The sequence below is a fragment of the Saccopteryx leptura genome, chromosome 2 (assembly GCF_036850995.1).
Source record: "Saccopteryx leptura isolate mSacLep1 chromosome 2, mSacLep1_pri_phased_curated, whole genome shotgun sequence".
NCBI lineage: Eukaryota > Metazoa > Chordata > Mammalia > Chiroptera > Emballonuridae > Saccopteryx > Saccopteryx leptura.
The window spans coordinates 24,638,645-24,662,492 of NC_089504.1; the positions used below are offsets into that span (position 1 = coordinate 24,638,645).

General features: G+C 45.5%; 1 protein-coding gene across 5 annotated transcripts in view; it reads right to left on the bottom strand.

Annotated features, from left to right (window-relative positions):
• The window catches only part of PALM2AKAP2 (PALM2 and AKAP2 fusion), a 447,965-nt gene that overhangs the window by 233,689 nt on the left and 190,428 nt on the right, over positions 1–23,848 (bottom strand). For all 5 annotated transcript variants that reach the window (XM_066367466.1, XM_066367468.1, XM_066367467.1 and 2 more), the window contains one exon: positions 10,381–10,511. In XM_066367466.1, coding sequence (XP_066223563.1) covers positions 10,381–10,511 — 131 coding nt within the window. The remainder of the gene's footprint in view (positions 1–10,380; positions 10,512–23,848) is intronic.

A 23,848-nucleotide genomic window follows, 5' to 3' on the forward strand; every position in this document is an offset into this window, starting at 1 on the left:
CTATCGCTGGATGTAAATGTTGGTTTTGAACCTCACAGCAATCCTATGGATGGCCTAAGGCTAAATTTTAAAAATAGACATATATACTGAGCAACCTACTAGGCTCCAGGCAATATTCTAGGCCCTTGGGGCATATGCGGTGGGTCGAGTGGGCTGAATGGTGGCCTCCTAGAGCTATGGCTATCTTAGCCCCTGGCACCTGTGAATGTGACCTTATCTGGAAAAAGGGGGTCTTTACAGATGTCATTAATTTAAGGATTTCAAGATGGATGAGATTACCCAGGATGGGTCCTAAAATCCAATGGCAAGTGTCCTTATAAGAAGCGGAAGACAGGAAAACACAGGGAGAAAAGGAGAAAGAAGGCATATGAAGACGGAGGAAGAGATCAGAGTTGCGCAGGCACGAGTCAAGGACCACCTGGGGCCAGCAGAAGCTGGAAGAGGCAGGAAGGGTGCTCCCGCAGGCACGAGTCAAAGACCACCCGGAGCCAGCAGAAGCTGGAAGAGGCAGGAAGGGTGCTCCCGCAGGCATGAGTCAAGGACCACCCGGAGCCAGCAGAAGCTGGAAGAGGCAGGAAGGGTGCTCCCGCAGGCACGAGTCAAGGACCACCCGGAGCCAGCAGAAGCTGGAAGAGGCAGGAAGGGTGCTCCCGCAGGCACGAGTCAAGGACCACCCGGAGCCAGCAGAAGCTGGAAGAGGCAGGAAGGGTGCTCCCGCAGGCACGAGTCAAGGACCACCCGGAGCCAGCAGAAGCTGGAAGAGGCAGGAAGGGTGCTCCCGCAGGCACGAGTCAAGGACCACCCGGAGCCAGCAGAAGCTGGAAGAGGCAGGAAGGGTGCTCCCGCAGGCACGAGTCAAGGACCACCCGGAGCCAGCAGAAGCTGGAAGAGGCAGGAAGGGTGCTCCCAGAGCCTCTGGAGGGAGCACAGCTCTCCGAACACCTCGATCTTCAACTTCCAGCCCCCAGGACCATGAGAGAATGCATTTCTGATGTTTCAAGTCACCCAGTGACCTGAAGAGACGACACGGAAAGGAACCAATGAAGTCCTTGTTCTCTTAGACTTTGCATCCTAGCCAGGAACAAACAGAATGGAATGGAATGGAGTGAAAAAAAGAGAAAAACATTTGCCTAACAGGAGAGAAACACATTCACCTCAAACATCACTTCTCCAGGAAGTCTGACCTGCAGTCACTAACCGGAGTGCCGTTCCCCTGTGTACGTTCTCATCAAGACCCTCTTGGGCTTTCTAAAAGAAGCTCTCCACCCATTTATAGATGGATTACTTGTCTGTGTTCCCCAGCGGCCTGTGAAAAGCTTCATATCCATCTCCTCTGCTGTCTGAGAGTAGGTAAGAATGGGGGAAACTGGGACTTCCTTAATGACCAAACAGAAGGAGCCCACTGGAGACCGAGAAGGGAGCAGGGCCACTGGTCACACGTGTGCGGCTTATGTCTGCCCCCAGGATGCTGGCCGAGGAGCAGAGCGGATGGGCTCCAGCCAGTGGGTTTTAAGAGGTGCCCTGTGGGAAGCTGTATTTCCCAATTTGCTGTATTTCCCAAGGAGCTGTGTGGCCCAGAAGGGGCCTTGAATGCCACTGGTGGTGAGAGATATCCCGTTCTCCCATCAGAACCCAGCTAAGGTGGGAACCCTTATGCACACCATATCACAGAGCTTAAAGCCCTTCCTCCGGGCACCCAGACAGAGGTGACGGTCCACGCTGGCAGAAGTGTCCCTGAACCCTCGCAGCTATCCTCTGCGCACTGGCAGCATTCAGACATTATTTGCTTTTTTCCCCCTTTGCACTTTTTACATGGGAGAAACGAACACAAGACTCCAGGACCCCCCGTGGGTAATACCCCAACAGATTCTGTTTCAAAGGAGATCAAAAGGCGAGGCGGAGCTTTCGGCTGGCAGGAGGCACCGTGGTCTTGTCACTTCACATGTGGCTTTCGGTAAGTCACACTTAGGCCTCCATCCCTTGATCCTTTTTTTTTGCTAAACTTCATCAAAACAGATTTTTAAGACAAATAAAAGTAAAGAGGAAATAAGATAAAGATAAAAGAACATTCAAACAAAAATATATAATAATAAAGGCTTGGTTTTCAGATACGCACCAAACAACATAAGCTCTGAGGCAGACTGTATTTTCCAAATCTGGCTGCAAGAATATCTCCCATCCTACACGCCCTTCTGCAGGGTGGCCTTGCTGCTCCCATTGAGAGATGGAGTTTGATTTCCCTCTCCTTAAATCTGACGTGGCTTTAGCGGGTCAGTTGGAATCAGTCTCACTTAGCAGAAGTGATGCTATGAGACCTCCAGGGACCAGGACAGAAGTCCTGCAGCTTCTACCTGGGTCTCTTGAAATGCTTGCTCCCCAGACACTCCCCCTTGAGCTGCTCCTTGTCAGAGTCCAGCTACCATGCAGTGAGAAGGCCAAGCCCTTGAGGGGCCACGTGGACGTGCCCTGGACATTAGTCCCAGTCTTTGAGACACCAGAGCTCAGGCCCTAGACATACAAGGAAGAAGTCTCCAGTGATTCCAGGTCCCAGCCCCTCGAGGCACTCCCAGCCACGTGTGTCTTCCCAGCTGAGCCCCACATTCAGAAAGCCATTCCTGCTGTTCACTGCTCAAATTCCTGACTCCGAATCTGAGAGCGTAATGAACCTTAAATTCCTCACTTAGCAACTATTACTACTGCACGTGCTCTCCAAATGTGCTAAATAAGTTTCTCAAAGAAGGGAGGGGAAGAGGAGGATGTAGGTGAATCTCTCCTCATGGACGCGCCCCACACCTAACCCATCACCCATCTACTGCTGTGCACCGCCCCCTCTCACCTGGCCTGAAACCCCCCATCAGGGTTCATACTCGGGGTGTGAGAGATTCAAAGACTCTTTGATGGCAGAAGTGGCTTTCAGTGTGGGAGAACGCAAGGGGCGTTTCTGCCTGTGTCCCCGTGACGGAGGTGCCAAGTCAGCCTGAGCATGTCTGCTCCCTGTCAGAGCCTTTTGGGTCCTCCTGGTCCTTAGAGGCCAGACCACAGCCACCAGACTGGCCTGTAAGAATGCCATGTTGTAAGAGCGTAGGCTGGCCTCACTGGAAAGGACCCGGGAGACTGTCCACTGCCTTCAGACAGCACAACCGGTGAAGACTGTTCAGGAAAACACCAACAGGGCCCTTGATACTTTCAGTCCGTCAAGAATACCGAGCGGTTATAAGCTACAGGGGCAGAAAGATACTACTTTCCAAGCTTTTTGTAGCAGGGAGACTTGAGGGATAGCAATCATAGGTCAAAAAGGCCAGGCCAGCTGCCAGGAGAGTAGACTGTGCACAATTCCTTTAATTATGGAGATTATTCTAAGGGCTGGAGAATGCAAGTGTTCCCCAAAGGGGGCTCTTACATGGTCTCAGTGTGTGGATGGAAGCCTCCCACTATTTTCATAGTTCTGGGCACTTTAAACCCAATTTACCTGACCGGCAATGAGGCAATTATAGCGAGTAAGGCAAGAAGCCTGGGAAATGTCTGGCAGCGGCTCTTCCACCACTGTCGCTAGGAAACACACAACCATGTTGCCATGATTGACAGCAATCTTAGAGTGTCTCCTCCCCTACCTGTCTCAGCTCCCCAAGCTGACCGCAGGTCACAGGCATCCAGATGTCAGAGTCTATGAAGAGTGACTCTTCTGTGTGGTCCCAGGAGGGCAAGCTAGGGGCCACAGAGCCAGGGAAAATCGCCGAGAACATGACTGTTATCCCAGAGGAGGACCCTTTATACTAACGAGAGTTGCTGCAGTGTGGACTTGGGCGTTACATGGAGAGGAAGTGAGTTCCGACTTCCGGCCTATGGAAAGAGACTGTTTATTGACTCCCATTCACTGAGTTTATTGCAAACTTGAGTGTCAAATAGAAGCTGATCCAGATAACAGGTCAGTTATGCACCCTTTAGGATGCTAGGGTTTTAGGAGCTGTCATAAAATCACTGCCTTTGCAAAATCAGGGCAGCATTGGAAGCAACCATTTTTTTTTAAACACAGAACTGACTTTCATGGCTCAGTGCTTAAGAGAAGCCTCATACTTCCAAGTAACTGACACACTTGATGTCGTTCTGCACCAAGAATCATGATTGTTATTTTCAACTGTCTTTTCAGGGTTCTGTATTCTGAATCTACTTGGTGGGTTATTTTTATCTTAGTATCAGTACCTGTAAGTCCAGGCTTTAGAGCAGAGGCTCTCAATTGGGAGCTATCTCCTCCCTCAGAGGACATTTAGCAATGCTTGAATAGACTTTTGATTGTCTTGACTTGTGGTGCTACTGGCATCTGTTGGATAGAGTCAGGGATGCTGTTAAATATCCTGCAAAGCACAGGATAGGCCCCCAACAAAGAATTATCCAGCCCCAAATGTCAATAGTGATGCTATTGAGAAACCCTGTTCTAGAAGGATAAAGGAGAAAACAGTAACAACGGCAATACTCTTTTTGGCTGACAGCCTGCTGTACATGGCACTTCACAAATGCCATGATCTTGACATGTTACAACTTTCCATTGTTATCCTCAGTGTCCAGGTGAGGAAACACCATCCAGAGAGGTTACAGGGTTTGTCCAAGATCAAACAACTCATAAATGCAACACTAGCACTCAGAACAAGGCCAGCACTTAAGGTCCAGGTTCCTAATCAGCATGCTATGCTGGAAGCCCTTTATATAACCACACACTGTTTCCAACAGAGATTTGGGCCAGAAAAGTGGATTCAGGAGCGAAGGGCTTCAGAGAGACAAAGGAATGAAGCCTAAAATGGAGCTTGTACTTCCTACAAGAGCCTGAAGGGGGCCTCCCGGCCAGTCACAATGATCGTTCCCAATGGACCCGAGCCCAGCCCCTTGCACATTTACTACACTGCTTCCTGCAGGAGCATTTGCCGGGGCAGAGGGAGCACGTTACCTGTCCGTCTGCCTATGCCATGAGGTGAGCAGCTTCAGTGTGACTTCACTGAATATCACAGATCTCAGACCTTTTTAAGCTTAAAATAACAACTTTTGTAGAGATTTTTGACAGTGTGCTTTGGAGTTAGGCAGAGCTGAGTTCAAAGAGTATTTACTCTTTCACTTATGAATGGGGCCAGTGTAAGCAGCGTATTACCTCTTAAGCCTTAGTTCTTCCAACTGCATTATGGGTATCATCATGGTCCCTGCAACTTCATGGGAGTGTTAGGAAGATGAAATGAGAAAATCAATGAATTAATGGGGACCAGAAAGCTAGGTCAGTACCCAGAACAGAGTACAAGACCGATACATATCAGATGATATAGAGATCTCACTATATCACTATATGATTTATGGTACATATAGCTTTATGTTGGTATAACAAAAGGAACAAGAAGGAGACCAGAGCTAGAGTGCCCAGCATGGTTGTGGGAGGTGGGGCACAGGCTGGGAGGGCACAGAGGTGGAGTGCCAATGTGCAGCGCCCTGCTCCCTGCTGAGAAAGAACAGTCCACCACGGAGTCAACAATAGCGAGTAGGGAAACACAACAAATCCCAGCCAAGTGTAGGTTGTGATTCCAATGAACATTTTTGTGGCTGCCTTTTCTAGAACAGTTATTTGTGGGTGGCTGTCTTCTTGGCTGCCAAATTCCTATAATATAACGCACACGTGCTCATGCCTGATTTCTCCAGTCTTCTGACCTGAGATTTAAGAATGTGGAAAATTAAGTGAATTCCAGTATCCATCAGAGACCCACAGAGGCACTCGGAGACTCTGAAATCAGAAGCAGAAATGAACCAGCCCACTTGAATCTTGAATTTTCTTTTAAAAAGTTGCCCTCTCTGGCTTTACAGCAGAGACTTCAATATTTTATTCAATGAATATTTGACGTGACATATTTTAGAAATGACAACTGTTCAGATGAGTTAGTCACCCCTGTGATGAGTCAGTTACACACGCGGCTTTTGTTTCCTGAGAGCTTAACCTCTTTCCCCAATTCTAGCCTGTCTCCAAAACCACTTCCTTCCACAGTAGTGACATTCCCCTGCACAGGTATATTCGTTCAGAAAAGGGATCCCTAGCCAATTCTCAAATTAGAGGGCCTCCGAACACCAGGGCTGGAAGATCCTGAGAGAGCTCTCACTGCAGAGATGAGAAAACCAGAGAGAATGAGACTTTCGCAAATTTTCAGCAGAGCTGGAATTAGCATCCTGGCTCTGTGACAGCTCATTCCACTTCCATTTACTACTCCATGAGGTTCCTACTTCACTGGGGTAATTCCAAGGCAAGGGGCAAATTTCCCCCATATTTCTCACGAAAGAAAGTTGAGGATGCTTGAATAAAACCTGATGACATTGGAAAGAGAATCTTAAGTGGGAAAATCACGATGCAAACGACAAGACTTGTTGATTGGCACAGACATGAAAGTAGACAGGGCTTCTGTGGATCTAACTGCCTAAAATCTCCAAAAGTATCAATATGAGACTCATGTGTGTCCCCAGGGACCCATCACATACTGCGATGGCGTGAACCACGGTTAACAAGGGGCCCGAACCAGAAGCAAACCTTTGGGCTTTCCTAATATGGTACTCCAATGGGAACCAAAGCATATAAAATATGTGACATTTCAAACTTTTAAAAGAGCAAAAGTTAAAAAGAAATCTCTGTATAGATTTTGCATTCAGCCATTCTGATTTTTTTTAAGTCTACTTTACATCTGGTTTCTAGAGAGCTAGGAATAGAATCAATAGACCGCGCCATCCTGACATTGCCCCAGGAGAAATTGTGCAAAAAATGACAACCTATGATATTTATCCATATTAATGGCCGGTTCTCTCCATCCTTTCCCGCCATCTTGATGTCATCCTTCAAGGCTATCATGCCCTTTGTTTCGACCAGAAATATTTGAAAAATGATGGAATTTTCTGGCCTTTGGGAAAGTACCCAGCTTTCCTGACCTGTATAATTTTTAGTCTGGTCAACCAAGGGTGTTTCCAATCAAGTTTAAATGGGAGCTTGGCTCCACCACGGGGCCTGTGGCAGAGAGACCCAAGCTCTGTACCGGAAAGATAGCTCTATTGCCCCCTACAGGAGTCCCACAGCAGGTTTCAAATTCCCTTGAGTCAAAGCACTAAGGCTGACAGTCAGCCTACAATCAAGGGTCAGGGTTGTCCTTCTTTATCTGTTTGTGTGAAACCAAATTTTCTTATAAACACTATTTACTTCTCATTTCCCTTGGGAGTTTCTCGGTATTAAAATGGGATTTTATTATATGATCTATTCTTTTTTTTCCCCATTTACAGCAATTGTTCTTGAGCCTGACCATGCTAAAGAATTACTTGGAGCACCCTTTAAAAACTACCAATTATTGGGTTCCTCACCTGGTTCAGTGAATCCAAATTTCTGGGAACCAGGCCCAGGAATCTGTATTTCTTTAAAAAGCTCCTCAGGTGATTGTAATGCCCAGGATTTAACAATCTGTTACATATTTGCAGCCTTCCTTCTCTCTCTCCCTTTGTGAGCCGACCCCTCAAGATCTAAGCACTGCATATAATAGTTTGGGAAGAGAAACAACATTCTCAGTTCCAAACTACTAACAACTTACAATTAACATTTTGGAAGAAAACATGTCTGCAAATTCTTCTTATGTGGCTATTGGTAGTATAAAGAACTTGAGAATCAGAATTAGAAAAGTGGTTATGTTCTTTCTTCTCGAAGATATCTAGGGGAATAGATATATGTCTAATTCTCATGCTTTAAGTCTTTATCATATTCAGAATGGCCCTGCCAGTTGGCTCAGTGGTAAAGTGTCAGCCTGGCGTGTGGATGTCCCCAGTTTGATTCCTAGTCAGGGCACACAGGAGAAGCAACCATATGCTTCTCCACCCCTCCACCTCCCCTTCTCTCTCTCTTCCCCTCTCGCAGTCATGGCTTGATTGGTGTGAGCGAGTTGGCCTCGGGCACTAAGGATGGCTCATGGCCTCCACCTCAGGCACTAAAAAGATGTCTTGGTTGCTGAGCAACAGAGCAATGGCCCCAGATGGGCAGAACATCACCCTCTACTGGGCTTTCCAGGTGGATCCCTGTAGGGGCACATGCGGGAGTCTGTCTCTCTGCCTCCCCTCCTCGCACTAAAACAAACAAACAAAACGAGAATGGCCCAGACATAAAAAATTAAGACATGACCTACATCTTATGTACACTTGAAGTTCTGAGTTAGGTCGCTATTATCTCTTCCCGTTCTAAACTAAATGCCCCACCTTTCCCTTGATCTGCCTTTGCAGGCGCTCTCTGCGTTCTGAGTACTGTTCTCTCTTGCTTCTTCACACGTTACTCTTGGCTCACCAACAGCGATTAAAATGCTAGCTTTAGAGCACAACTGTACTAATATACTTTATAGTTTCCAAAGAGTTCATATAGGTCTTTAGGAGAATCTAATTTGTTGCTGGGGAGGGATTTAGACCAGGAGACCAAGATTGAAAGATCCACAGATTGCTTTGCTTCAGAGTTTCCTTTAGAATTTCTTTCTTTAGTGGTTCAGCTGCATCTGCTCTGTAGACAGTTTCCGAATTCCTATTATATAAAGAGCAGATTCTGAATTTGATCTCTAAGTGCACAACCCCAAACCTGAACCACAGTTCTCACTGTGAACCGACCGTGCCCAGGCCGCCTGGGCCCTAGGGTTTTTCTCAGCTGGACTGGAGAGGAAACGGATGAACTTGCCCTGCCAGGCAGGGGTCCCCCAATGCACAGTGCACCTAGCCCCAATTTTTTTCCAGCACACAGCTATGGAGCATACACTTGGCGCCAGACCCATCTGCTGTGATTATGTAAAACCGGTAGGAAAGGGACAGGAAGATGACTGTCACTTTGAACGAGGGTAAAGACAAAGAAATCCTGTATCATGTAAACTGTCACCGCATCACTGCAGCTGAAAGCACCATGGACCTGTCTCTTTGAGCCCGAAAAACAAACCTCTTATGTAACCATTTCTCAGAGCTGCCTTTCCTCTCCAGTTTATTGTCAGTATGTCCGATAATCCCTGGCTCCCTCACCTCGTCTGAGCTCCAGGCAGCTGAGCCACTTCTGAGGAGAAGAAAGCCTGAGGCTCAGGACTCCGAGTTACTCCATCCGGCTCCTCACCTTCATGTCCTCTGGGCTCCTAACCGGAAGCCATTTCCTTTTCTGGGGCCCTAGCGGTTCTTGTCCTCACAAGTTTATGCCAGTATCTGCAGACTAAAATTTTCTTCTTCCAATTACATGTACATATATACACACGGAGTAGAGCAAAAGTAGGTTTACAGTTGTGTGTATGCAAAACACAGAGTTTATCCTTGTATTATCATTTACTAATTATTGTATTATTTTCCATCCAAACAACTGTCAACCTACTTTTGCCCACCCTTGTATATAACAAAGTGCAGACAAGCTGCTCTGAGAGCCCTTTAGAGTACATTCAAAGTAGGGTCGGAGGCCCCCAGGGCTTTCCTCCATTGGTGGCACTACTGGAGTCTTCATTCACTCTTGGGTATAAATGGCTGATAGCAGGTTAGCTAGTACCTCCTGTATTTTAAAAGAGCTCATAACCTCAGGAGGAAGAGGTGAAGCTCTCCATGGTGCGATTTCAGCAGAATTTGGTGGGATGGGGTGGAGCGGGGAGGTGGTTCTAAGACAGCTGCACTTACCACCTCCCACCTCCACCTCACATCCCTGGCAAGGTGTGCGGGTACCCATCACGGCTACAGTTCCCACGTAGAATCTACGTTGCCCCTGTGTGAGCCCAGCCAGCCCCTGGTCATAGAATGGTCACTTAGTTCCCAGACTGAAAAGTTCAGAATCTGGTTGCAGTAAGACCATAAAGGAAGCCACTCACGCCCTGAGTAGTGGAAGTAAACAACACAAAGTTAATTTTTGGAGCACAGGCACATAAACCACAGGGGTGACCTCCTTCAGGGCTTCTACATTCTTCATTTCAATCCCAAAACCCTTGGTTCCCATTTTCCCCTGGTCAAATTGATCAAATGTAGCAAACTGAAAACAGACCTACTATAGTATATAGCAGCAATAATAGCTAACAGCCTGACCCAGAGGAGGAGAAGGCCAAAGCTGATAGAATAAATATAAAAGGGGCATTTAGTGAAGGGACAAGCCACTTACAACACCTCATTCATCTCTGAAGACATCACTGAACTGTAGGATAGCTCAATATAATAGTTATTAGAGTAATAATTCTAGATTCTCTGGAAAAGTTTAAATGCTATCAGTGTACTCTGTTTAGGAAGAGAATTCTAAATCGCTGGATAAAGGGTGACTGCATTGAGCACAGCCCCCTAGAGGACACTAGTGGTTACTGCACTGTGAAACTACAACCTGGGGACACAGGGCAGGAAACCACCTACCTCTGAATGTTATCTTCAAGTTGTTTGACTCTGAATTCATCTTCCTCAGACTGCCGCCTCCTGGCTTCCTCCTCTTCAGCAGTTCCAGCGGGTATACCCTGCAGCAGCCATTTTTCCCGGAGCACTTTGGACTGTGAAAATTAGAGAAGGGAACAGAGTGGATGATACCTTTTAGCCCACAGTGTCCACTCCATCCTGAGATCCTGTTTTAGGTGTGCCCCTCACCAGCCCTGACTGGCTGCCCTCACCTTCACACTAACTTGGCTCCCTACTTCACTCCCGCCCAATCTCTGGAGAGGGGTTTATTTCTACATTTTCTTATTATATTATATATACATATATGAACAATGAAAATGTACAGAATAACAGAGAAAACTGTATAATGAATGCCCGTGTGACCTCATTTAGGTTTAACAATTCCAAACATTTTGCCACATTTTCTCATATTTTTCACCTAAGCATTAACAATAACAAACATCATATTTCACTCATACATATTTCAGTATGAATTTCTTTAAAAAAGGACATTTTTCCATGCAACTGTAGTTACATTACACAATTTTCTAAGATCACCTAATCAGTCTATCTAAAAGTCTCCTTTTTAAAAGATTAACCACTTTTAAGAAAAGATTAGCTTTTTCTTAAAAACTCTAATGACTCCCAGTCATCCTCAGCAGTGGTCTCCAAATGGTTATTAAATGCATGCACCCCACCCCACCCCATCCTAGTGTCCCAATATAGCATGGAATGAAACTAAACATATGTGTTTTAGGTCAGTTGCAGGGGAGGAATCATTACTACTTTGAGAAGGGAAATGAAAACAGCTCAAAAAATAAGGCATGTTGAAATGCCTTAAAATGAAAAGCAAGATGAAAACAGTAGGTAAAATAATTTTTGATTTGGGTTTCCACTATACGGACCCTAGACGACAGATGGTGGCTACTGGATGCCTACAAAGGCTAGACCCTGGGCACCATGGCCAAGTGTCCCCGTGGACAGGTGGGTGGTCACTGGAATGAACCACTGTGAGGATGCATGGCCAAGTGTGCCAGAAGCAGGGCACATGACCAGCAAAGACAGGAATAGCCACTATGAAGCCAGTCAACACAGAGTAAGCTGTGTCCCTGGGCTCCCTGACAGCGCCTCTATCAGAATCTCATGTGACCTCCTTAGGCGAGTGCGCAAGGTGAAAGAAAAGGGAGCCCTCGCAATGACTAAGAACCAGTCACGCCTGGCTCAGAGCCAATGAAATATCCTTTACAGACACGAGTGAGTAGGATGTATCTCTAAGATGGCAGACACACAACTGATACTCACTGAAGTTTCCTTTCTATTGCTCTTATGAGCAAAAGATTTGTAATTCCATAGACTCTCATTTTTATGTGGGATTAAGGGCTACTTATTATGAACCCATGAGTTCCTAAAAATTACTAATATTTATATATTGGTATTTATAAAAATATGTTCTTATATAAAACATAAAACTGAGACTCATTGACATAGATAAAAGTGTGGCAGTTATCAGAGGGAAGGGGATGAAGGGGAGGGGAGTAAAGAAGGACAAATATATGATGACAGAAAAGGATTTGACTTTGAGCGCACAATGCAATCAACAGTTGAAATGCTATAGAGATCTTCACCTGAAACTCATGTATTCTTTTTTTTTTTTTTTTGTATTTTTCTGAAGTTGGAAATGGGGAGGCAGTCAGACAGACTCTCGCATGTGCCCGGCCGGGATCCACCCGGCACGCCCACCAGGGGGCGATGCTCTGCCCATCTGGGGCATCGCTCTGTTGCAACCAGAGCCATTCTAGTGCCTGAGGCAGAGGCCACAGAGCCATCCTCAGCGCCCGGGCCAACTTTGTTCCAGTGGAGCCTCGGCTGCAGGAGGGGAAGAGAGAGACAGAGAGGAAGGAGAGGGGGAGGGGTGGAGAAGCAGATGGGCGCTTCTCCTGTGTGCCCTGGCCGGGAATCGAACCCAGGACTCCTGCACGCCAGGCCAACGCTCTACCACTGAGCCAACCGGCCAGGGCCAACTCATGTATTCTTATTGATCAATGTCACCCCACTCAATTTAGTTTCTAAATTTAAAAAAATTACTAATATTTAGGAATAGTAAATTAGAATTCACTAGTGGTTCTGATTCACATCCTACGAAGAAGTCCAGGAGCCACTCGGCACTGTGGAGACCCTGCCGGCTGCACATGCACAGTTCTGACGGCTGGAACCCTGCACTTTCAGAAGGACCTCGTGTCAGCAATGCTTCACCGGGGTGGTGTCCAGGTGGCCCTGGTTTCCATCGGTGTTATTCTCATTTTTCAATTATATATCACTGTTGGTGGAGATTTGTTTGCTTACTCTTAGAGTGCAGAGAGAAGCATAGTTATTGCACTTGACCTGTAGTTCTCCATTAATGAAAGATATGAGTCTATTCATATATGACAACAGTGCCCACCGCAGGTTTGTTAGGAGGATTTAAGGAATTAGTACCCTGAATGTCCGGGCCCATACATAGCGCTTGAGACATGTTTATTATCATCATTGTTCATCCTGTTCCCTTGGCTTCCCCACTTGCACCTGAGAAAGAGCAGATACAATGCCAGTGAGAAGCCTTCTTCCACTGTGGCTGGCAGGGTCCGCGGCTCTCTGCTCTGTCTCCTTCAGCGGGGAACACACTCCAGAGCAGTGGTTTTCAATCTTTTTACACTGGGGACCAGTGAAAATAGGAGAATGAATTTAGGGACCGCGAAGGCAGAAATTACCCTGTGCATAAGAGAATTCAACTGAGATCGTTGGGTCTATAATCTTCACACAACATCAGGGTGGTTAACTCTTTCGAGGACCAGCAACGGAAATTTCTGGCAGACGGATGCATGGACCAGCGACGAAAATCACTGCTCTGGAGCCCTTCCATACTGTCCTTCAATTACTGCTTTTTTAGATCTTCCCCCCTCTCGACTCCCAGCTCCGCAAAGGCAGGGACTAGTCCTTATTCACCTTTGCTTCCCATTGTCACATTCACCCCAAGTCCAGAAAATAAACGCATAAATGGGTAAACTGGAAAATTCTCGATTTCCTTTCACTCTGATTACTTGGGGTGGCAGTGAGCACACTTTCAGGGTGCTTTCTGTGCTGAATTGTTTGACATTAATATAGCTCAACCCATAAAAGGTAAGACTCTTATTAGGATTTGGAAAGGCAGACCATGCTGGTAACCTTGGTCTTGGTGTGTGGATCCTTCTGGAAAGGCAGCCACGGACAGTCCCAGTGCCCTCCACCCCACCAGGGACCCTCTGAAGCCAGGGCTTCTCAACACCCAAGAGAGCGGTTGCCCTTGGGGGTGCTAGCTCTGCTCTCTTCCCCCAAGGGAAGGGCCTACCCCCTCTTCTCTGGCTGAGCTAGCCCCAGCCATCAGTCAGTCCCCGTGACAAAAGCAACCTGGTGGTCATGAACACAGGAAGCCCATGTGCCCCCAGAACTGTCTCCTCTCTGGCTATGGAGATGACATCACCAAAACATCCCCAACAGACGGAGTCAGGAAGAGAGGGTCTAACAACAAGATGGGCAGCCTGGTTGTGGGGGAAGTCTGTCACAAAAGTGTTCTGATATCACAAAAATAAAAAGCAGACCTGATTTTTCACTTGGCCCCAAAGTAACGCTGTCAGAAGCAACCATCAAGTCTAATAGATTTACTTCCAAAGGCTCCCTTAACTCGCTGCAGATCCCCCCACGTTGTCTCCGAGGGTCGGCTGCGTGGGAAAGGTCTCTGAGTACCTGCCTGCTGGAGCCGCCTCTGAGATAACGCACTCCCGCATTCTGATCACGCACACTCAGCTCATCGAAGCACTGACTCCCCTTCTCTGGTCTGGCTCTTACCGGCTGTCTGAGTGTCTCAGAATTAAGTGGCAAGCAGAGCTCCAAAGTGAAAACTAAAAATAAAGTGTTTTTCTTTAATGCCTTTACTGTTGAAATAATACACATAAAAAAAATGTAGCATCGCTTCCAGTTGCTAAGAATTGTCAAAAACTCACATTTGTCAAGTGGATGCAACCATGAAGAGTGGAGGCAGGGAAAGAGCAGACGGAGAGCTGGCGGTGCACAGACAGGGCCTGGCGGAGCTCCTGCAAAGCAGGACGGAGAGAGCTCCTGGTGTCACGTGGGCCCTCCCTCTATGGGGCCTGCCCAGCTGTGTAAAACAGAACCAGAACAGAGCCTCTCCAACAACAGCGTGCCGTTGGCTCAGCAGGACAGCTTGCTACGACACAGATCGCAGGGCCTCACCCCCCAGAGCCACTGATTCTATAAGTCCAGGGTGGTCTGGGAACCTGAACTTTAACAAGCCCCCAGGTGATGCTACTGTTGATGCTGCCAGTCCGAGGACCATGACTCGAGCAGCACTGCATGAGGACCTGTGACTATCCAGATGCCTCAAGAACACATAAGCTTTCCTGCTGGCTGGCTGGCAAATGCACTAACCCCCAAAGGAGCTCCTCATCCTCTCGCAAACCTGTCTGTCCTCTCGTGCCACCATCTCAGATGCAGCAGTGCCCCCATCCATCCCCCCCCCACTCTGCCAGGTCCCGAAGACACCACTCAGGAAGGCAGGCAAGTCCCCACTCTCCCTGAGCCTTCGTCCTGATAAACAAGGATGTGAGACAATTTTAGATGGTGACACTGGCATGGCAGGAGGCAGGCAGGATGAGCTGACAACCAGGGACCGAGGGAGGACACTTTAGGGTAGGGCAGGGGTCCCCAAACTACGGCCCATGGGCCACATGTGGCCCCCTGAGGCCATTTATCCGGCCCCCGCCACTCTTCCAGAAGGGGCACCTCTTTCATTGGTGGTCAGTGAGAGGAGCACATTGACCATCTCATTAGCCAAAAGCAGGCCCATAGTTCCCATTGAAATACTGGTCAGTTTGTTGATTTAAATTTACTTGTTCTTTATTTAAAATATTGTATTTGTTCCCATTTTGTTATTTTACTTTAAAATAAGATATGTGTGGTGTGCATAGGGATTTGTTTATAGGTTTTTTTTTTTATAGTCCAGCCCTCCAACGGTCTAAGGAACAGTGAACTAGCCCCCTGTGTAAAAAGTTTGGGGACCCCTGGGGTAGGGCATTCCAGCTGGAGGGACAGGCAAATGGGATAGCCCAGCGGTGGGAGAAAACGGTGTGTTTGTGGACCAGAAAGAAAGCCATGGTGGCTCAACCATAATGAGTGGGTCTGGATCAGGGAGCGTAGAACAAGCTGAAGATGGAGAGGAAGGCAAGGGTCAGATTAGGTAGGATCCCACAGCCTTGTTAAGGAGTTTGGCGTTTGTTCTGAGACCAGCAGGAAGAAGACAGATGGCAAGGGGCAGGATTACAAAGTATAAGTGACAGGACCCTATTACATCATTCGGGTGACAGAGCATGTTAGCTGAAATAGAGGAGCAGCAGAAGTGGAAGGCATGGGGTCGTGTTTTAAAGGCAGAGTCAGGATGCCGTGACAACAAATAAAACACTGGGATGAGGAAGAGGATGGGATTAAAGGTGATGTAGAGACCTTTGGTTTGAGCAAAAGGTGGATGGGAGTATCATCCACTGGAGATTGGGAAGAAAAAAGAACAAGAGCTTGACAATCACAACTTCCATTTGGGGCATGTGAAGTTTGAGAGGCTTACAAATAGAAGCGACATCCATCTATGTAGACATGTCAAGAAAGCAGCTGGAAACAAGAGCTTGGAGTTCAGGGGCTGCTGAGCCTGGAGACCTCAATCTTGGAGTCATCGATGCCTAACTGGCATTTGACGCCATGGTAGTGGGTGACAATGACGATAATCATGACAATGCCTATAAAACTCTTACTGTTTTAACTGCTTTCCATATACATGCATTCAACTTTCACAAAAATCCCAAGAGGTAGGTGTTAATACCAAGAACTTATCCAGGGTCACACAGCTAGTAAGGTGTGGATCTGAGAATTAAAGCTAAACAATGCACCTGCTCTCCTGCTTCAGCCTAAGATCACCCAAAGTCTCCCCCCCACCCCCAATAGGATTTACAAAATAATCAGCCACCACTGACCGACTCCCCAATGTGGGTGAACATTTCCCAGCTTCTCTAACAGTGTGTTTCGTATTGGTGTTCTGTGTCCCACTCACCCCTGAATCCCTTATAGTCAGGGGCTGTATCTTTTACTCATCCACAGAGGCTAACCCGCAAGGTTCCAGTTGGTGTTGATAAATAGACGCTGAATGAATGAATGACCAAACAACCACATATGTGCACTGTATCTGAGCAAGTATAAAATCTTAAGACTATTAAAAAAAGACCTTAGAGATCATCTAATCACCCCCCAGGTTTATTGAGATATAACTGACAAGTAAAAGTACATTTATTTAATGTGTAGAACATCATTATTCAAATCCTTTTCATCTGCAGGTAAGGTATCTGAGGTTAAGCATCTCTCAAGGTGACCTGGGTAAATGGTGAGGAGTGTCTGGGATGGGTGGAGGAGCATGGGTATTGGGAGATGAATCAGAACTAGTAAGTTTCCAATTTTTTTTCTCATCATTTGTAATTTTTATACAGTCATATGTAGCCATCTTGTTACTGTATAGTTCTGGCTTTGGTGTAATACAGAGACAAGACTTTCCATACCGTAAGACTATGAAATATTTAACTAGAATGTCATTTTATCTTTTATGATTTTACTTTTTTTCTCCAAAGCTCCCATTCACCTGTAACTGATATTGTGTTAGTGGATGATGGTTAGAATCTGAATGACTCAAATTTTATAATAGAAAACGATTAACCTGGATGGACCTTGAGAACAAATACTAAGCAAAGTAAGTAAATTAGAAAAAGCTAAGAACCGTATGATTCCACACATTGGTGGGCTATAAAACCGAGACTCGTGGACATAGATAAAAGTGAAGTGGTTATGGGGGGGCAGTGGGGGAGGGGTGGTGAGAGGGGAGTAAAGAGGGACAAATACATGGGGATGAAAATCCATTTGACTTTGGGTGATGGGCACACAACACGTACAACAGTTCCAATGCTATAGAGATATTTACCTAAAACCTATCTACTCTTATTGACCAATGTCACCCCATTATATTTAATTTTATAAAAAGAATTAAAAAGAAAAGAAAATGGATTAAATGCAGGGAGGGTGGGAAAACAGCTGTGCTTGTTTTCTCATTCACTCGTGTGCCCCTCCGTTCCCCTTCCCGTCACCTGGATCACTTCCCTTCCTCCCCACTGTCGGGCCTGAGGCTTTGGTACCTGAGTCAGACCACACAGAAGCCAACCCAAAACTTTTGATAGAAGAAACAAAGTCTTAAATTCCCCTCTAGCTGTTTACGGGGCCACAGGATAGAAAAAAGGATGAGACATCAAGTCCCTTCATGCCGTATACCCTGGCTGTCTGTTCAATATTTTAAAATGTGAAATTGGCCTTTCACACACACTAATAACCAAGAGAAGGCTAACATGAGGGCTAAAGGTCCATCGCAGTGAGACACACTGCACTGTCTTTGCAGCCAGGTGCTGCTGATACCTGCAGGCTATTTAGCCAATGACCTTGGTGGGTTGACAAGATAAATATTTCTCAAGGTCACAATTCAGTCTTTGATTAACTTTTTTTCCCCATTCAGTCTTCTTGAAAGGAAATGCTGTACTTTCAAATACATAAAAATCACTTGGATTAGAGGAAAAGTCTAGTCAGGGTTCCCTACTTGTGAATAAATAATTCAAAAGCAGCTCATGTACTGAAGAGGTGGGATGAGCCATTTGATGCTGACAGTGCTAACTCTGTCACACAAACCCTTATAAATGTGACAGTCCCAAAGGGCTTCACGTGGCAATATGTACTGTGCTGAGACCTTGAACCGACCAATAAAATAGACAAATCTCTGGCAATTCAACCAAGAGGACAAGGGAATATTACATTCAGTCTGTCCGGGTGGAACACAATAGTTGATTTATTTTTTTAAATTCACATGATCACAAGCCACATAATAAAAACAATAAAAATAAATAATTGTTTTCCATAGAGTAAAAAGCCAAAACAATTTTTCAAAAGAAGAATAATAACAGCTCTGACTTTATGAGATCTTATATTAAAAACCTAGAGGGGCTGAATGAGGATGCTCTTGGCACAGGAGCGGCAGATTAATGGACTTGAAGGAATTTGCAAGAGGCAGACTTCGGGACAAGTGAGAAATACAGACGCAATCGAGGAGACTTTTATTTTTATTTATTTATTTTTTCAAGGAGACTTTTAAGTCAGTGAGGAAAAAAATGAACTGATCCCTAACTCATGTTGAGACTCACCATCAGTAAAAAGGGAAAGTTATTCCTACCTCATACCTTATAGGAAAATAAATTCTAGCTGGATTAAAACTACTGAAGTATAAGAAACATCCTAGGTAAGGGTTTGAAATGGAGATACTCTTCCCAAGGATAACATCAATATCAGAAATCATAAGGTTAAAAGAATGTTAGATGGGATTTCATAGAATTATAAAGTTTTGTATGAGAATTGAAAAGAGCCCATTTATAGAAGTGAACAAAAGAGGTCAAGGTCAATGTATTTTAGATACAAATGTTAATGCAATTTCATTTCACTCACAGGCTGATGAAGCATGTGAACAGAATTGTATCTCTTCATCTATAAAATATATGGCTGACCAGGCTATGGTGCAGTGGATAGTGTCGAACTGGGACGCAGAGGATCCAGGTTCAAAACCCCAAGGTCACCAGCTTGACCGTGGGCTCATCTGGTTTGAGCAAGGCTCACCAGCTTGAGCACAAGGTGGCTGGCTTGAGCAAGGGGTCACTCAGTCTGCTGTAGCCCCCCAGTCAAGGAACATATGAGATGAGAAAGCAATCAATGAACAACTAAGGTGCCACAAGGAAGAATTGATGCTTCTCATCTCTCTCCCTTCCTGTCTGTCTCTCCCTCTCTCTGTCTCTGTCACAAAAAAAATATTGGGGGGCCCTGGCCAGTTCGCTCAGTGGTCGAGTATCTGCCCAGCATGTGGATGTCCTGGGTTCAATCCTGGTCAGGGCACACAGGAGAAACAACCATCTACTTCTCCACCCCACCCCTCCCTCTTCTCTTACTCTCCCCCCGCCCAACCTCCCTGTAGCCGAAGCTTGACTAATTGATTAATTTGAGGGAGTTGGCCCCAGTCACTGAGGAGGGCTCCCGAGGCCTCTGCCTCAGGATCTAAAAAATAGCTTGGTTGATGAGCAATGGAGCAATACCCAGATGGGCAGAGCATTGCCCCATAGGGGGCTTGCCGGGTGGATCCCAGTATGGCACATGAGGGAATCTGTCTCTCTGCCTTCCCTGCTCTCACTTAATTTAAAATATATATATTTGGGGGAGGGGAAGCACAGAAAGATATACCTGTGTGGGTTATATCTGGTTGGTGAGTATACAACTGTCACGCTTTATATATATATATATATTTTACTATACTTTTAAATCTTGATTTTGTAATGATTAAAATGTTCTTTGTTTTTATAATCAGCAAAAGTAATACCACTATTTAAACTGCTTACAGGTCACATAAGCTAGCATTTCTTGGATATACTAACATCACACATACTAGATACTAAATACAGCTAAGAATCTTGGGGGGAAAAAATCTGAATTTACTTTGTCCAGGACTTCAAAGCACCTGGAGGTTTCCTAATCCCTAGGGTATAGCAGCTAATAGCTCAGCATTTCATACCTTGTTTGGTGTTTCATTGCATTGTAGCATTTGTTCATTGTCTATATACAAAGTAATGACATTTCTATCTTGTGGAGTTACTCACTGTATAGCCCTAAATATTATTATAAGCAAGTATATTAATCAAACATACAAGTGTCAAAATTATTGTCTTACATTATATTTATTTCCTTTAACAAGAGATCGTGAATTTGTCTAAATTATCTATATCTCACTGCATGAGAGTAAGTGTCCATAGACTATTTGATCATGAGAATTATAACTGAATAAGTATGAAATTTAACTGTATTGATTTCCCATTTAATTTAACTTCATACTGAGAATATTTTTTAGGGAACATCTGGTATTTTGCAAATTGGTGAAATAAATAATTACTGACATATTTCCTGATATTTTCTAATTCAATAGTTACTATGGGATGTCTTCACATGATCTAAATTTTCTGGAGACCATGTACATGCCTTTAGAGTAAAAAGGCATGTGAGGTAAAGATAATCAATACATGTGCTGATGGTAATTGCATCTGGACAAATTATTCAAAAGAAACATTTAATTTGGGGGGCGGGAAACCAGTGTCCAGGAGAAAGCAAGGTTTTAGAAGCAGACGGCCCTGGGCACCTACACTTACAGTCTCTTCAGTTCTGGGACAAATTACTTGACCTCACAGACTTGTTTTCTTGCCCGTCATGCAGGGAGGGTAATATCTATTCTGTGGTCATTTATGAGGGGAAGTATTTTAAGCACCAAGTATATTAGGCACTCCAATAAAAAAAACCCTGTTGTTGAGTGTGGGCAAGGGGAGGACAAAGCTGCCTGCTGCCAGGAGGGGGCTGGCCGAATCTCCACCACGAGGCTCACAGAGCAACTCGAAGCTCAATGAGTTTACTGCCATCTAGGACAGGGGTCCCCAAACTTTTTACATAGGGGGCCAGTTCTCTGTCCCTCAGACCATTGGAGGGCCGGAGTATAAAAAAAACTATGAACAAATCCCTATGCACACTGCACATATCTTATTTTTAAGTAAAAAAATGAAACGGGAACAAATACAATATTTAAAATAAAGAACAAGTAAATTTAAATCAACAAACTGACCAGTATTTCAATGGGAACTATGCTCCTCTCACTGACCACCAATGAAACAGGTGCCCCTTCCAGAAGTGCGGCGGGGGCCGGATAAATGGCCTCAGGGGGCCACATGTGGCCCGCGATCCGTAGTTTGGGGACCCCTGATCTAGGAGTGAGGCCACCAAGCTCAACACTGAATGATCACAGGGAACATGACTCATGCTATTCAAGTGCAGTCAACAGGTAACTGATTTGAAGTAGAACATATTCCTTTCCGGTGTCTGAAGTGACAGTCTTTCTCAGTCAGGCACCGCCTTCTTTGTGTTAAAATAACTCAATTATTGGCCTTGGCCAGGTAGCTCAGTTGGTTAAAGCATCCCAATATGCCAAGGGTGCAGGATTGATCCCTGGTCAGGGCACATACAAGGATCAACCAATGAATGCATAAATAAGTGGAACATATCATCAGTGTTTCTCTCTCTCTCTCTTCCTCTCTCTCTACAAGCAATCAATAAAAAATTATTGGGGTGGGGGAGACTAAAGTCAGAACAAGGAGGTAGGCATGAGGGAAGTTTCACCTGGGTGATGGGAAGCCATCTAACTGACCCTGCCTAACTGCAGACCCCACCCCACCAGGGTATAGAAACCTGGTACCTCCCAGAGCAGGGGTCTCTCACCAGGCCAGTACCAAAGGAACCACCTTAGGGACCTCTGAGCTTCCCTTTTTCATTGCTCAAGGCTGGCAATCCACCCTCACTCTGTCTACACAGGTCTTCCCAGAGAGAACATTACAGTGCACCGCTCTCCACTTATTAAATTACCATCTCTTCCAGTCCTTTCTCCCCCAGACTATGGCAAGATCACCTTAGGAAAAGTACCGGGTGTTTCCTTGGATAGCCAGAGAAAATAAAAATTTTACCAGGATACCATTTACCAGGATACTATCTGATTCCCTTGTCACCAAGTCCCTGAAGGAATCTCACCTCTTCCCCATGTAACATTAAGTCATTTTTTACAGTTGTTTCTGTTGATTGATTGGATGGATGGACAGATGGATGGATGCATGGACACATGGATGGAGGGAGAGAGGAAAAGAAGGAAGGAAGGAGGGAGGGATCAAGGGATAGATGAAAAATGGCTAGATGGAAGACAAACAGGATGTCGTAACATCGTGCTGAACGTTAGTAATGACTGAGTCCTTGGTACCTTATCTGGCACCCAGAATGATGAGAAGTTGCATCAGAAAAACTGATCTTCTCACATATGTTTATTGCCTGACTTTTGATTCATGAAATGCAAAAACAAAGAATCACATTAACCTTAAAAAGGAAAGAGGCTGAATAGTCAAAGAACAGCCTCTCATCTTTCAGCCCCCTCGTTAGCAAGTTTACCTTTAACCAAGAATTCACCGAGGTTTTAGTACATTTTGCTCTTTTGTGAGGAGTGAGTTGACTGTACTGAGCCAGAGACCCAGCTCTGTCCAGACTGACCTTGAACAATTCCCTCTATTCTATTAAGTGTTTCTCAGCCCCCTCCCCCTCGTGAGGAGAGGATACTATCTTTAGCCCTCAATCCTCCCGCAGGAATGTTCTAAGGAAAGAGCAACAGCATATGGGGCAGACTGCAAGCTCCTACAAAGGAAAGTCCATAAATGGATTGACATGATGAGCAGAAAGAAAAGGGAAATATTCTTAGTATTATGCTGCTTCTCTCTTCCTTTTAAACACATCGCTCTGGTTAAAGTTAATGGCAACTGGTGACTATGCTAAGCAGATTTAGGTCATGTTGCTATTTGAAATCAGCAGCTAAGCTAGCTTGCCGAGGATTTATATTTTGAGAACTCATTTAGCACAACCCTGTCTTCCGGAGAAGAATGGAAAATGCCACCATAAAGGTCCACCTTGTTTTAAATCTTTCAAATAACCCAGAGCTAGCATTGCCCTGCAAGTCAGCCCCACCTTCCCAGCCAGCTCACTGAGCGCTGCAGTTCTGCACGTGCAATGTCGCTGCCAGTCGAGGTGAACAGAGGGTGTGCCTCAGAAAGCCCAGGAGCTCTCCAAGGCCAGTGGCAATATGGGCTGGCCCCTGGAATGCGCTGGCATTATTCCTGAGCCTGCTGAAAGCAACATTCTGCAACCAGTGGAGCCCTTGTGACAGTGACAGAGCTCTCTATAATCAATTAAGGCGCTTAAGTGCGTGATGTTTTAAAGAAAAATAAATACATAAACAGCTTGTGCTCCCTCCCCACCCTACCCCACCCCCTTTAACTGGGTGCACTGGAGACCCAACCAAGTCTGATCATTTAAATGCTGCTTTTTGACCAGCTGCTTGTTCTAACAGAACACTTTCAAAATTGTTGAGGTAGAGATAAAACAAATGAACAATCAGACGTTCCCGGGGCTGTTCACCACACTGCTTTTATCTCCCTTTTCTCCAGAGCAAGAAGGAAAATTACTAACAGTTTTAATTTTAAAAAGAGAGCATTATGTTAACTATATCTATGGGAACCTACAAACGCACACAGCCCCCAAACACTCCCTCACCCATCATGTGGAAATTCTCTCCCAATTTCTATATATAAGCACACTTCCCATGCACACCCCCCATAAACCTGGCCACGCGCACACCATAATCTCATCATGCTTGCAGAAACCAGAATGCTGTAACAATGCC